The sequence below is a fragment of the Oncorhynchus keta genome, chromosome 23 (genome assembly GCF_023373465.1).
Source record: "Oncorhynchus keta strain PuntledgeMale-10-30-2019 chromosome 23, Oket_V2, whole genome shotgun sequence".
In the NCBI taxonomy this organism is placed as follows: Eukaryota; Metazoa; Chordata; class Actinopteri; order Salmoniformes; family Salmonidae; genus Oncorhynchus; species Oncorhynchus keta.
Window position 1 is genome coordinate 18,462,382 of NC_068443.1, and position 15,601 is coordinate 18,477,982.

At 42.9% G+C, this 15,601-nt stretch overlaps 2 protein-coding genes and 1 long non-coding RNA gene across 15 annotated transcripts in view; 2 read left to right on the plus strand and 1 right to left on the minus strand.

The window, feature by feature from the left end:
- Positions 1-10,753, plus strand: part of LOC118401938 (epidermal growth factor receptor-like) — an 81,664-nt gene extending 70,911 nt beyond the window's left edge. The window contains exons 23-27 of the mRNA XM_052476719.1: positions 3,679-3,923; positions 4,089-4,256; positions 8,058-8,111; positions 8,270-8,360; positions 8,636-10,753. Coding sequence (XP_052332679.1) covers positions 3,679-3,923; positions 4,089-4,256; positions 8,058-8,111; positions 8,270-8,360; positions 8,636-9,045 — 968 coding nt within the window. The 3' untranslated portion in view covers positions 9,046-10,753. The remainder of the gene's footprint in view (positions 1-3,678; positions 3,924-4,088; positions 4,257-8,057; positions 8,112-8,269; positions 8,361-8,635) is intronic.
- LOC127911014 (uncharacterized) lies at positions 4,265-6,623 on the minus strand. Of its 13 annotated transcripts, XR_008077358.1 has the most exons (7): positions 6,482-6,623; positions 5,728-5,959; positions 5,149-5,206; positions 5,033-5,090; positions 4,685-4,742; positions 4,569-4,626; positions 4,265-4,452 (listed from the first exon to the last, which is right to left on the minus strand). It is a non-coding gene; the product is annotated as an uncharacterized LOC127911014 (long non-coding RNA). The 13 variants fall into 13 exon arrangements; XR_008077363.1 differs by lacking the exon at positions 5,149-5,206; XR_008077360.1 differs by lacking the exon at positions 5,033-5,090.
- A 129-nt stretch (positions 10,754-10,882) lies between the features above and the next one.
- Positions 10,883-15,601, plus strand: part of npc1 (Niemann-Pick disease, type C1) — a 31,348-nt gene continuing 26,629 nt past the window's right edge. Inside the window, exon 1 of the mRNA XM_035799633.2 lies at positions 10,883-11,056. Coding sequence (XP_035655526.1) covers positions 10,985-11,056 — 72 coding nt within the window. The 5' untranslated portion in view covers positions 10,883-10,984. The remainder of the gene's footprint in view (positions 11,057-15,601) is intronic.

The window sequence follows — 15,601 nt, forward strand, 5'->3', positions numbered from 1 at the left end:
GAACTTGCATCCTGTGGAGATACGGTAAGTCAGGAGAACATGCATCCTGTGGAGGTATGGTAAGTCAGGAGAACATGCATCCTGTGGAGATACGGTAAGTCAGGAGAACATGCATCCTGTGGAGGTATGGTAAGTCAGGAGAACATGCATCCTGTGGAGATATGGTAAGTCAGGAGAACATGCATCCTGTGGAGATACGGTAAGTCAGGAGAACATGCATCCTGTGGAGGTATGGTAAGTCAGGAGAACATGCATCCTGTGGAGATATGGTAAGTCAGGAGAACATGCATCCTGTGGAGGTATGGTAAGTCAGGAGAACATGCATCCTGTGGAGATATGGTAAGTCAGGTGAACATGCATCCTGTGGAGGTATGGTAAGTCAGGAGAACATGCATCCTGTGGAGATATGGTAAGTCAGGTGAACATGCATCCTGTGGAGGTATGGTAAGTCAGGAGAACATGCATCCTGTGGAGGTATGGTAAGTCAGGAGAACATGCATCCTGTGGAGATACGGTAAGTCAGGAGAACATGCATCCTGTGGAGGTATGGTAAGTCAGGAGAACATGCATCCTGTGGAGATATGGTAAGTCAGGAGAACATGCATCCTGTGGAGATACGGTAAGTCAGGAGAACATGCATCCTGTGGAGGTATGGTAAGTCAGGAGAACATGCATCCTGTGGAGATACGGTAAGTCAGGAGAACATGCATCCTGTGGAGATACGGTAAGTCAGGAGAACATGCATCCTGTGGAGGTATGGTAAGTCAGGAGAACATGCATCCTGTGGAGATATGGTAAGTCAGGAGAACATGCATCCTGTGGAGATACGGTAAGTCAGGAGAACTTGCATCCTGTGGAGGTATGGTAAGTCAGGAGAACATGCATCCTGTGGAGATACGGTAAGTCAGGAGAACATGCATCCTGTGGAGGTATGGTAAGTCAGGAGAACATGCATCCTGTGGAGATACGGTAAGTCAGGAGAACATGCATCCTGTGGAGGTATGGTAAGTCAGGAGAACATGCATCCTGTGGAGATATGGTAAGTCAGGAGAACTTGCATCCTGTGGAGATACGGTAAGTCAGGAGAACATGCATCCTGTGGAGGTATGGTAAGTCAGGAGAACTTGCATCCTGTGGAGATACGGTAAGTCAGGAGAACATGCATCCTGTGGAGGTATGGTAAGTCAGGAGAACATGCATCCTGTGGAGATACGGTAAGTCAGGAGAACATGCATCCTGTGGAGGTATGGTAAGTCAGGAGAACATGCATCCTGTGGAGATATGGTAAGTCAGGAGAACATGCATCCTGTGGAGATACGGTAAGTCAGGAGAACATGCATCCTGTGGAGGTATGGTAAGTCAGGAGAACATGCATCCTGTGGAGATATGGTAAGTCAGGTGAACATGCATCCTGTGGAGGTATGGTAAGTCAGGAGAACATGCATCCTGTGGAGGTATGGTAAGTCAGGAGAACATGCATCCTGTGGAGATATGGTAAGTCAGGAGAACATGCATCCTGTGGAGGTATGGTAAGTCAGGAGAACATGCATCCTGTGGAGATATGGTAAGTCAGGAGAACATGCATCCTGTGGAGATACGGTAAGTCAGGAGAACATGCATCCTGTGGAGGTAAGGTAAGTCAGGAGAACATGCATCCTGTGGAGATACGGTAAGTCAGAAGAACATGCATCCTGTGGAGATACGGTAAGTCAGGAGAACATGCATCCTGTGGAGGTATGGTAAGTCAGGAGAACATGCATCCTGTGGAGATATGGTAAGTCAGGAGAACATGCATCCTGTGGAGATATGGTAAGTCAGGAGAACATGCATCCTGTGGAGGTATGGTAAGTCAGGAGAACATGCATCCTGTGGAGGTATGGTAAGTCAGGAGAACATGCATCCTGTGGAGATATGGTAAGTCAGGAGAACATGCATCCTGTGGAGGTATGGTAAGTCAGGAGAACATGCATCCTGTGGAGATACGGTAAGTCAGGAGAACATGCATCCTGTGGAGGTATGGTAAGTCAGGAGAACATGCATCCTGTGGAGATATGGTAAGTCAGGAGAACTTGCATCCTGTGGAGATACGGTAAGTCAGGAGAACATGCATCCTGTGGAGGTATGGTAAGTCAGGAGAACATGCATCCTGTGGAGATATGGTAAGTCAGGGAACTTGCATCCTGTGGAGATATGGTAAGTCAGGAGAACTTGCATCCTGTGGAGATACGGTAAGTCAGGAGAACATGCATCCTGTGGAGGTATGGTAAGTCAGGAGAACATGCATCCTGTGGAGGTATGGTAAGTCAGGAGAACATGCATCCTGTGGAGATACGGTAAGTCAGGAGAACATGCATCCTGTGGAGGTATGGTAAGTCAGGAGAACATGCATCCTGTGGAGGTATGGTAAGTCAGGAGAACATGCATCCTGTGGAGGTATGGTAAGTCAGGAGAACTTGCATCCTGTGGAGATATGGTAAGTCAGGAGAACATGCATCCTGTGGAGATATGATAAGTCAGGAGAACTTGCATCCTGTGGAGATACGGTAAGTCAGGAGAACATGCATCCTGTGGAGGTATGGTAAGTCAGGAGAACATGCATCCTGTGGAGATATGGTAAGTCAGGAGAACATGCATCCTGTGGAGATACGGTAAGTCAGGAGAACATGCATCCTGTGGAGGTACGGTAAGTCAGGAGAACATGCATCCTGTGGAGATACGGTAAGTCAGGAGAACATGCATCCTGTGGAGGTATGGTAAGTCAGGAGAACTTGCATCCTGTGGAGATACGGTAAGTCAGGAGAACATGCATCCTGTGGAGGTATGGTAAGTCAGGAGAACATGCATCCTGTGGAGGTATGGTAAGTCAGGAGAACATGCATCCTGTGGAGGTATGATAAGTCAGGAGAACTTACATATACACTATTTAATAGGATTAATGCACTGATACCTTTACATTCTGCCAAAACACTAACATGTCAATGCTGCATCGTGTCAGAATTAACTACATTGCTTGTGTAACTCCAGATACATAAATATTGATTCTGGACAATGTACTTACGCAAATCTGTTAGAGTCAGGTCCAAATGGGGATGTTGGTTTGCTAGAGTCTGGGAGATGAGAGAAACAGCTAACTAGTATCGGTGATATGCACCGCAAGTCCCAGAGGCCCAATGTCTTGTCAAAAGAAACTTTGAAACCTCAACTTTCTCAAGTCAACAACACACACACCACCCCCGGTTTGGACACTCGCAAGCATGCACACACACACACACACGCACACAGACACACATGCTCAGCGGGCCAGTCTCCAGATCCTGTCCTCTGAGGTTGGATTGTGTCTTCCGCTCTACAAGGCAAAGACATCAGTAGCAGCAGCCAGCCCTCCTCCTCCCTTCTTTCCATCCTCTTCTCCTTTTCCTCATCCTCCTTTTCCCTTTCAAACTGCTCCAACACCAACGGAACATGACAACTCCCACTCCTAAGGACACATCCAACTTACTGATGTTTACTGTGGAGTGTTCTGAAAACTAACTTGTAATGTAATGAAAACAGTCATCTTCCCTAGTGACCAAACTTTATCTGAGATTGTGCCACTATCATTAAGTGTGACAGTAATGAAAGTTTTTAACTGAAATTATGTCATTGATTGTGACTCTGTTTCACTGTACCTCTGTTTAGGTGTGACCGCGTGGGAGCTGATGACATTTGGGACCAAGCCCTATGACGGCATCCCAGCCAGTGAGGTAGCAGGGGTGCTAGAGAAAGGCGAGCGGCTCCCCCAGCCTCCCATCTGTACCATAGACGTCTACATGATCATGGTCAAATGTTGGATGATCGACGCAGACAGCAGGCCTCGTTTCCGGGAGCTGATAGCTGAGTTTTCCAAGATGGCGCGGGATCCCCCACGTTACCTTGTCATCCAGGTAAGCATTTTAACTCCTTGCCAGGAATAACTGTAGAGTCACACAACACAAATCTATTAGACTCCCTCAGCCACTGTAAAGCTAGTGAACAACCACCTAGCTACTCTATTATTCTTTCTGCCTGTGTTTTTGGTACTGATGGTGAGTTGTGTGTGTCTCTTCCAGGGTGACGACCGGATGCACCTCCCCAGCCCCAGTGACACCAAGTTCTACCACAGTCTGATCAGTGGAGAGGACATGGAAGATGCTGTGGACGCAGATGAGTACCTAGTGCCTCAGCACGGCTTCTTCAGTAGCTCCAGTACCTCCCGCACACAGCTCCTACACTCTACGGTACAATAATAGTAATATATGCCTCAGCACCTTCAGCACCCAGCTCCTACACTCTACAGTACAATAATAGTAATGTATACCTCAGCACCTTCAGCACACAGCTCCTACACTCTACAGTACAATAATAGTAATGTATACCTCAGCACCTTCAGCACACAGCTCCTACACTCTACGGTACAATAATAGTAATATATACCTCAGCACATTCAGCACCCAGCTCCTACACTCTACAGTACAATAATAGTAATGTATACCTCAGCACCTTCAGCACACAGCTCCTACACTCTACAGTACAATAATAGTAATGTATACCTCAGCACCTTCAGCACACAGCTCCTACACTCTACGGTACAATAATAGTAATATATACCTCAGCACCTTCAGCACCCAGCTCCTACACTCTACAGTACAATAATAGTAATGTATACCTCAGCACCTTCAGCACACAGCTCCTACACTCTACGGTACAATAATAGTAATATATACCTCAGCACCTTCAGCACCCAGCTCCTACACTCTACAGTACAATAATAGTAATGTATACCTCAGCACCTTCAGCACACAGCTCCTACACTCTACAGTACAATAATAGTAATGTATACCTCAGCACCTTCAGCACACAGCTCCTACACTCTATGGTACAATAATAGTAATATATACCTCAGCACCTTCAGCACCCAGCTCCTACATTATATGGTACAATAATAGTAATGTATACCTCAGCACCTTCAACACACAGCTCCTACACTCTACAGTACAATAATAGTAATGTATACCTCAGCACCTTCAGCACACAGCTCCTACACTCTACGGTACAATAATAGTAATATATACCTCAGCACCTTCAGCACCCAGCTCCTACACTCTACAGTACAATAATAGTAATGTATACCTCAGCACCTTCAGCACACAGCTCCTACACTCTACGGTACAATAATAGTAATATATACCTCAGCACCTTCAGCACACAGCTCCTACATTATATGGTACAATAATAGTAATATATACCTCAGCACCTTAGCATACAGCTCCTACACTATATGGTACAATAATAGTAATATATACCTCAGCACCTTCAGCACACAGCTCCTACACTCTATGGTACAATAATAGTAATATATACCTCAGCACCTTCAGCACCCAGCTCCTACATTATATGGTACAATAATAGTAATGTATACCTCAGCACCTTCAGCACACAGCTCCTACACTCTATGGTACAATAATAGTAATATATACCTCAGCACCTTCAGCACCCAGCTCCTACATTATATGGTACAATAATAGTAATGTATACCTCAGCACCTTCAACACACAGCTCCTACACTATACGGTACAATAATAGTAATATATACCTCAGCACCTTCAGCACCCAGCTCCTACACTCTACGGTACAATAATAGTAATATATACCTCAGCACCTTCAGCACCCAGCTCCTACATTATATGGTACAATAATAGTAATATATACCTCAGCACCTTCAGCACACAGCTCCTACACTCTACGGTACAATAATAGTAATATATACCTCAGCACCTTCAGCACACAGCTCCTACACTCTACGGTACAATAATAGTAATATATACCTCAGCACCTTCAGCACACAGCTCCTACACTCTACGGTACAATAATAGTAATATATACCTCAGCACCTTCAGCACACAGCTCCTACACTCTACGGTACAATAATAGTAATATATACCTCAGCACCTTCAGCACCCAGCTCCTACATTATATGGTACAATAATAGTAATATATACCTCAGCACCTATAGCATACAGCTCCTACACTCTACGGTACAATAATAGTAATATATACCTCAGCACCTTCAGCACACAGCTCCTACACTCTATGGTACAATAATAGTAATATATACCTCAGCACCTTCAGCACCCAGCTCCTACATTATATGGTACAATAATAGTAATGTATACCTCAGCACCTTCAGCACACAGCTCCTACACTCTATGGTACAATAATAGTAATATATACCTCAGCACCTTCAGCACCCAGCTCCTACATTATATGGTACAATAATAGTAATGTATACCTCAGCACCTTCAACACACAGCTCCTACACTCTACGGTACAATAATAGTAATATATACCTCAGCACCTTCAGCACCCAGCTCCTACACTCTACGGTACAATAATAGTAATATATACCTCAGCACCTTCAGCACCCAGCTCCTACATTATATGGTACAATAATAGTAATATATACCTCAGCACCTTCAGCACACAGCTCCTACACTCTACGGTACAATAATAGTAATATATACCTCAGCACCTTCAGCACACAGCTCCTACACTCTACGGTACAATAATAGTAATATATACCTCAGCACCTTCAGCACACAGCTCCTACACTCTACGGTACAATAATAGTAATATATACCTCAGCACCTTCAGCACACAGCTCCTACACTCTACGGTACAATAATAGTAATATATACCTCAGCACCTTCAGCACACAGCTCCTACACTCTACGGTACAATAATAGTAATATATACCTCAGCACCTTCAGCACACAGCTCCTACATGATATGGTACAATAACACATCAACATGGCTAGCCATCATCTACTGCTATGTGGCAGTCACTTATAACCTAGAGAGGCGATTTCCCGGGCTCTAAAATTCATGTTCAATGGGGATGTCCAGGAATCTGCTAAACCTGTCTAAAGAAAAGGTTTCCACCAGCCCCTGGCTCTGTCTATGCTCTAATTTCTAACACAGATAATAGTTTTTTTAGTGTATTACAGGGACTGGATAATATGACATCCTTGCACTGACTCAAAGAAAAGTGATTCCATTATGTCTCACTTCATGCTCACAGCTCTTCTGTTGTTTTATAAAGAAGGGTCTGCAGAATGTTGTTATCCACTTCCAAAATGGACATAATTTGGCAATTTAGACTACTGGAGGCAATTTAGACTACTGGAGGCAATTTAGACTACTGGAGGCAATTTAGACTACTGGAAGCAATTTAGGTTTCCCTACTACACCCAGTAGTTAGTCTCTTTTGACATTGTGGTGAAATTGAATCATGGTGTACATAGGTTGGGGATGAAACAGAGTAAATTACATTTACATGGGTATTCATACCGAGTCATACCTGGCTTGAACCAGACTGCACTCAATCACCCAATCATTCCTGTTAAATTGTCATCAGGGGTATTCTTCTTCCCCCATACTATTTCTGTTCTCACCCCTACTCCCCCCTCAACCCTGCTTCCTCCCAGGTGCACCTTGATTGATGGTATTTAAGATGAGAAGACATCTCTCTCTCCTTCTCTGTCTGTCTTAAGACTCATCTCCAAGTGCAGTGTTGGCCGTATATCTAAGCTGTATGCCTGCTACTGAAAGCCGTCTGGTTACTCCATAAGCTTTCAACTTTGATTACCTTTGCAGGCAGCACTACTTGTTAACTATTTTTCTGGCAGAATACAAGTGCAGGAACCTGATTATATAATTGCAGCATTTGGTTCACTATACAGCAATTTTGACAGATGTCGCCTGTTTAACTTATTCCTATTTCCTCTTATTCAGTCTGTCGAAAATATTTACATTTGTCTGAGCTGTTTTGTCACTTATTTATTCCTTGTTTTCTTTTATTTGAACATCTTCATACACATTAACGAAATGAAAAGGTTTGACATTTCGAAAAACATTACTGTGAAGAACTACCAAGAGCTTATAAGAAGTACGCCTACAGTAATGAGTGTTTTTGTGGTATTTTACCATGTGTGTTGAGATGTAAAAGGAAGTGTTAACCTGAGTGTGAATCTGTGTTTCAGAGCCAGAACAGCACGTTGAACAGCAGCATTGGAATGTGCCACAGCAGAAATGGGGTCAGTAACCATCACAAATGCACATTGAGGTGTATTGAAAAGGAAGCTTTGCAGTATTGACTTGAGTCTTTCACCATACAAAACAACTGATCTCTAATTCATTGGATACTTGCAGTTAAGGTGTGGGTTTGAGCCAACAACATTTGTATTTAAACTAGAACGGGTTCCCAGTCAGAGAAGGAAGCATGGTTCTCCGGTACATTGCTGACCCCACAGATAGGTTCTTGGACCACGCCTTCCAGCCATCTCCAGGAAAGTATCCTCATTGACCTCCCAAAGGGTCTTAACCCCAGAACATGGCTAATTCATTACATATTGTGATACATCTTCCTTTCAAAATAAAACAGTCATGTATCATTTTGAAAGGAAGAGTGACCTCTGCTGGGCAATAGCTGTAGTTCATATGCCAAGTAGAGCACCTGTCAAATCACCTGTCATTGCTTACAAAACTACAATTGAACGTTTCATTCACTGTGAGGGCTTGTTTTCCTGCTGTAGTAAGTAACTCCTGTCATTTTGCCCCACAGACTACATTAACCAGAACGGAGTTTCGGACATGATGAACCCTGTATACCAGCACCCTGGTCCCCCTCGCACCCTCCTCCCCACCATATCCTCAGATGAAACAGAGGCAGAGTACCTGAACTGCTATAAGAACGGGGCAGTGGGGCCTGAGTACCTCAACACCCTCCAGCCTTCCCTCCTCTCCCCCACCACCTCCAATGGCATCTCCAATGGCCTCAACCCCACTGCTAACGGCCATTCCCCCACCTCCAATGGCCTCTCCCCAATTTCCAATGGTGGTCTCCACCACGTCCAGAAAAAACAGCCCCAAAACAGTATAGATAACCCAGACTACCAGCAGGACTTCACCCCCTCCATCAAGACCCACATCCCAGCCGCAGAGAACGCAGAGTACGTGGGCCCAAACTGAGTTCTGTTACCCCCCTACTCCCACTGGGGAGGGAACAAGACACCAGGGAATAAGGCTCTCTATCCTACTGAGAGAAGACATGAGGTCTTTGTTGAGGAGGGGTAGCGGTACCATGGATTGTATTGTACTTTGCATTGTATTTATCCCTGCCTAAAGAAGCCAGAAGAGAGATAAGTGCAGCTTTCCATTTTGTTTCACCAGTTGTAGTATTGTATAGTACTATGAAACTCTTCCATTTCAAACTGTGTCTGAACAGATAGAGATGTGATAGGAATTAGGCTCTGGGTGTATTCTACTCCATTGTGTTCAAAAGACCAAGAGAAAACCTTAGGCCTATAAGATACTGTAGCCCCTATCAGAAACCCATAAGAGATGTCTTGTTGCACAATGAAAAGTTGTGATCAGAATGTATAAGTGGAGAAACACTATTACTAGACAAGAGTGTAACCTTCAATCCTTGATGTCAGATGCTCCAGAAATACTATTATATGTGGCAGCTCACCCTTTTCTTGCCAACACAAACAGTACTTAAAGATGTCACTCATACTGGATTGGTGTATTGAGTATATAGTATTATTGGGTATTTACCTTCCACGGCTTAAGGGCTTGAAACTGTTAGAACAACAGTTAGATGTCTCGGCTCTTCTGTGTGTGGAACCTGCAGTTTGAGACCCACTGGAGTCAAATGTTGCTGTGTCAGAAGTGGGAAGGGGGAGGCTCTCTTCACTGATGGTGGCTGGACCATGGTTCATTGATGAACTTCTGAATCATGACGGCACTCTTTCTGAAGGAAGTTTTTCTTGAGGACACAACAATGCCAAATGTTGCTGTTGATGACTCTGCTGAAGGCTCATACACTGAGGTCAGGAACCTGCTAGTTTTCTGTTCTACCTGATAATTCATTGCATCAACCTGGTGTCCCTGGTCTAAATCAGTCTCTGATTATAGGGGAATAATGAAAAATTGCAGTGAAACTGGCTTTGAGGTCCAGATTTTAATTTGAGGGCTCTATAGCCTTTATTATATGACCAGATGGGAGACACACTGACCCCTGTTGGTGCCCCAGTGTAAAAGTATCAATATTAGTATATCTATGTTGTTGCTTATTGTCTTGAACAGTTGGGTCTTTAGTTCTGACACTACATCTGTAAATCTTCTAACCGTTTTGAAGGAATATATGAATTAGTTACTTGCCTTCTGAGAGCCTGCTGTTTGACAGAGGTACATATACAGATCATTTGTATTTTACTAGGACAAATCCTTATTTACAATGACAGCCTACCCCGGCCAAACCCTAACAGCACTGGACCAATTGTGCGCCGCCTTATGGGACTCCCGATCACAGCTGGTTGTGATATAGCCTGGAATTGAATCAGGTCTATAATGACGCCTCTAACATTGAGATGTCGTACCTTAGACCGCTGCGCCAATCCGGAGCCCCAAGATAAATGTGAGATTATACGTGTATAATATACTCAATATGGTCACCTATAAATTATCCTATCAACATTCCTCATCTAAATGGTCTTGTCCCATTATATATAAATATACACTTATTAATGAACTAATTATTTAATTTCAAAGTGAAAATGAATAAACCGTTGTTTTCTTTAAAGACATTTACACTGTTCAACAGCAAATCTGAGTGTTTTTCAACCTGTTTTATTAAAATGAACATAAGATTAAAGGCTCTCTTGTTAAAAAACTACGTTTTGTGTGTCAATTTTTTTTTTTTCACAATGTTGCTGGTGCTCGTACTTTCCAATCCGGTAGGTTGCAGCAGTGTGCCAAATGGTTGTTCTCCAGTCACCAATATCGTAATGAAGAAGACGAGCAATAACAGGAAACGCCGAAGTTTTGCGGGGTTCATATAGCTAGTTATAACGTCAGTCGTTACTGTAGTTGGAATGCCAGAGAAGTATTTGTGACAGTAAGAAGGATGGGGCTCTTATCAGAAAGAAGCTGTTTATTTTTCCTCTTCATAATTTTGTCAGAGGGACATTATACATGGGTAAGTCCACCTACCTATTAAATAGCTTTCTATAGACTTGTTTTGCTAGCTAATCTCTTGTTGCGTATAGTTAGCAAGCTGCCGGTTGCTTGCAGTAACCGTTCGCTAACTTGTTTTGTTGATTCAATCATCAGACACGCTATCGCTATTACGGCACACCCCTACTAACTTGCTAAAGTGTGTCAAACGAGCTAAATCTGTGTCAAAAAGCTAGTTTGCTTACCCAAATCAAGTCCTGTTCATGCTTACAAGGTGGTGTGTTCGTTTAACGTTAAATATCTTGCTAAAGTAACTAGATAGCGTTAGCTGGCATCAATAAACTAGAACCAGCTGCCAGCTACAAATTGTACTAGTAGCTAGTTTTGACTATCATCAACTAGATTCAGCCGCTGGATGCACACATAAGTCGCTTTGGATAAAAGCGTCTGCTAAATGGCATATATTATTATTATTATTATTGAGCGGATGGTCAGGGGACCGGAACATGACTACAAATAATTTGTAGACTTCAAGACCAAACAGATTTGACAAAAACATAATTTCAAAACGTGCTTATATTTATTTGTATACGATCACATATCTATTGTTTGGCAGTATTTTGGAACTGATTTCCAAAATGTAAAGTCACTTGGAGCTGGTGTTTTTACAGTCTAATGTCCAACAATTTAAAAAAAATAACAAAACCAAATTTGTCCGGCTTCGGACCGCCAGTTGGGGAAGCCTGGTTTAGGAGATAGCTAAAATAAATATGGCTTTTCGAGCGGGCCAGACATGACGAAATAGTTTTTCGTCACTGTCACGCGAGTGTCTTGTAGCTCAAAAATCATCCATCAAATGCAGCTAACGTTAGCTATTCAGCACGGTAAAGTAAAAAAACACATTTCTTTATCTCAAATCAAATATTTGCGTGACATGGGCTTACATGCAAATTACTGTACTCTGATTCAAGTGAGAGCGAGACCTCTTCAAAGCTACTGATGTGCGTCCTCCTGCTCCAATATAAAACACATTTTGCTAAAAATGCATGAATCCAACAAACGACCCAAAGCAACTCATGTTTTGATCAGATTTTCTCTCGTGTGATGGAATTCAATAGCCCATTGTTAAAATTGACAAGTGCTATCTTTGTACTCGCGCAGTCATTTGCATTCCTAAAATAAGTTGATCAATCCTCTTCATTCCTACAGTCAAATAATTTCCAATACACATCACGACAACACGCAGCAAAAGGGCAATGAACTTTAAGATACAGTATGTATGGCTATATGGAGTAACAATACACAAATGTTGGATACTGAAAACGACTGTAATGGGAGACCTGTATGTCAAGGAAGTAACTGGAGTTGCTCTTCGGGATTCCACTGCTTGAACCAGACATTTAGTTATATTTTTGGGATTTGTGTATGGCTAGGTAGTACCACACTGTTGGAGCTAGAAACACAAGTATTTCGTATTACCAATAAAATAGATTTTTACATTACTTAGCCTGTTAGGTGTGCCATCCTCCTCCTAGGCAGCTGATTCAATGGTTTGGTGGGTTGATGGCGTGTGCCTTTTGAACTTGCGCCACATAGAAACACAATATCTCTGTCAGACCCCGAACAGACAGAGGCTTAATCCTTGTTCACATTGGCAGTTTGAAGTGACTCAAATAAAAATCTAAATCCTATCTGATTAGAATCTGTTATTTTTCCTGCAGTCTGGACAGCCTGCCAAAAAGCACAATGGAATCAGATATTTCAAGCCACATTTCAAATCACTTTCATATCAGGTAGTTGCACTGGTGATACAGTGCTTTGAACACAAATGCAGTGCATTTGGAAAATATCTAGACCCCTTGACTTTTTCCACATTTTCTTACGTTACAGCCTTATTCTAAATGGATTAAATTAATGTGTTTTAATAAACACACAATACCCTATAATGACAATGCGAAAACAGATACCTTATTTACATAAGTATTCAGACCCTTTATGAGACTCGAAATTGAGCTCAGGTGCATCCCGTTTCCATTGATCATCCTTGAGATGTTTCTACAACTTGATTGGAGACCACCTGTGGTAAATTCAAATGATTGGACATTATTTGGAAAGGCACACACCTGTCTATATAAGGTCCCACAGTTGACAGTGCATGTCAGAGCAAAAACCAAGCCATGAGGTCGAAGGAATTGTCTGTAGAGCTCCGAGACAGGATTTTGTCGGCACAGATCTGGGGAAGGATGCCAACATTTCTGCAGCATTGAAGGTCCCCAAGAACACAGTGGCCTCCATCATTCTTAAATGGAAGAAGTTTGGAACCATCAACACTCTTCATAGAGCTGGCCGCCCGGCCAAACTGAGCAGTCAGGGAGGTGACCAAGAACCCGATGGTTACTCTGACAGAGTTCCTCTGTGAAGATGGTTGTTTTTCTGGAAGGTTCTCCCATATCTGCAGCACTCCACCAATCAGGCCTTTATGGTAGCGTGGCCAGATAGAAGCCACTCTTCAGTAAAAGGTGCATTACAGCCCGCTTGGAGTTTGCAAAAGGCATCCAAAGACTCAGACCATGAGAAACAAGATTCTCTGGTCTGATTGAACTCTTTGGCCTGAATGCCAAGCGTCACGTCTGGAGGAAACATGGCACCATCCATACAGTGAAGCATGGTGGTGGCAACATCATGCTGGGGGGAGGTTTTCCAGTGGCAAGGACTGGGAAACTAGTCAGGATCGAGGGAAAGATAAACGGAACAAAGTACAGAGATCTTTGATGAAAACCTGCTCCAGAGCGCTCAGCTCAAACTGGGGCAACAGTTCACCATCCAGCAGGACAACGACCCTAAGCACACAGCCAAGACAACGCAGGAGTGGCTTCGGGACAAGTCTTTGGATGTCCTTGAGTGGCCCGGACTTGAACCCGATCGAACATCTCTGGAGGGACCTGAATATAGTTGTGCAACCTGACAGAGCTTGAGAGGGTCTGCCGAGTAGAATGGGAGAAACTCTCCAAATTACAGGTTTCCCAAGCTTGTAGCGTCATACCCAATTAGACTTGCGGCTGTAAATGCTACCAAAGGTGCTTCAACAAAGTACTGAGTACAGGGTCTGAATACTTTATGTAAATTATTTTTTAAATTATACAATTGCTAAAAATACTTTTAATACATGTTAGAATAAAGTTGTAACGTAACAAAGTGGAAAAAGTCAAGGGGTCTGAATACTTTCTGAATGCATTGTAGCTAAATGTATTGAGTAACTGGAGGCCACAGCTTTCCATCACTGCGGTGTAATAGCCCGAACCCATGAGGTTCGTCTAACCTGGTCCTTGGGCAGTTGATTAAACTATTGTTCAAACAAAAATGGTATGCAATGGGCGTATTTATTACGCCGATTCTGTTGCAAAGCGTTTCTTAAACTAAAGCAAATGGAACGAAATGGGGAAGGACCCATCTGAATTTGCAATAGCAACTTTTGTTTTGCTGTGTTTGCTTCTATTTAGTTCTGAAATGGTAAACGGTTACCGTAATGAATACACCCCGGCTTTTCGGCTCTTTGGCTGATAATTGTTATGTACTTTCCATGCGACAGTATCTGAGCATCCAGTTTGGGATTAAGACGACATGGAAGAATGTTAAAAATGACCAACCAAGCATATGTACATTTTGTGATAATAACAATAGTAGTAATAATAATAATTGAAAAAAAGAGTACAGACGGGTATGAGTAAAGTAGGCAATTTAACATGGGTGTAATGGGAGTACCCTACGGCTGTATCCTACTCGTCTTAATGTGAACATGCCTCCATGACTCGCTGTATCTATCTATGGCTACATTAGTTGTCATATTAACAACGGGTGTGTATGCAGTGGAGTAGGCTCAGCAGTGTGAACAAGGCTTTAGACTAGGTGGAGCACAGCCAAGGTCAGGTCACAGAAAAGGCACAAAATAAGTCTTCAAACACAACCTTCCTATAAATGCCAGTGTAATAACTCATAAGAGACATGTTGGAAATAATTTAACAGTAGCAACACATTAGTGAGTTCAGTCTAGTCCTAGAGTGCATCTTACTGTGATTTACTTGAAACCTCTGACCGTGACAATAAGGGAACCAACCAAGTCTGTCGAGTGACCTATGCAAAAAAAAAAAACAGGGCACAGTGTGTACTGTACATTATCAGTCTGAAAGAAACAGGGCACAGTGTGTACTGTACATTATCAGTCTGAAAGAAACAGGGCACAGTGTGTACTGTACATTATCAGTCTGAAAGAAACAGGGCACAGTGTGTACTGTACATTATCAGTCTGAAAGAAACAGGGCACAGTGTGTACTGTACATTATCAGTCTGAAAGAAACAGGGCACAGTGTGTACTGTACATTATCAGTCTGAAAGAAACTTGTTCGGAAGTCAACCATCGAAAGAGTAGAATAAAAGGGGAACGCGGAAGACCACAGCACATGTGATTTGTCGAAGTGAAGGTTTTATTTTAGAATCTGAAACACAGGGCCTTTCGAGGTGGATAGAAGGCTAATATTACACTCAGACGTGGTATAGAGAAAATAACCCC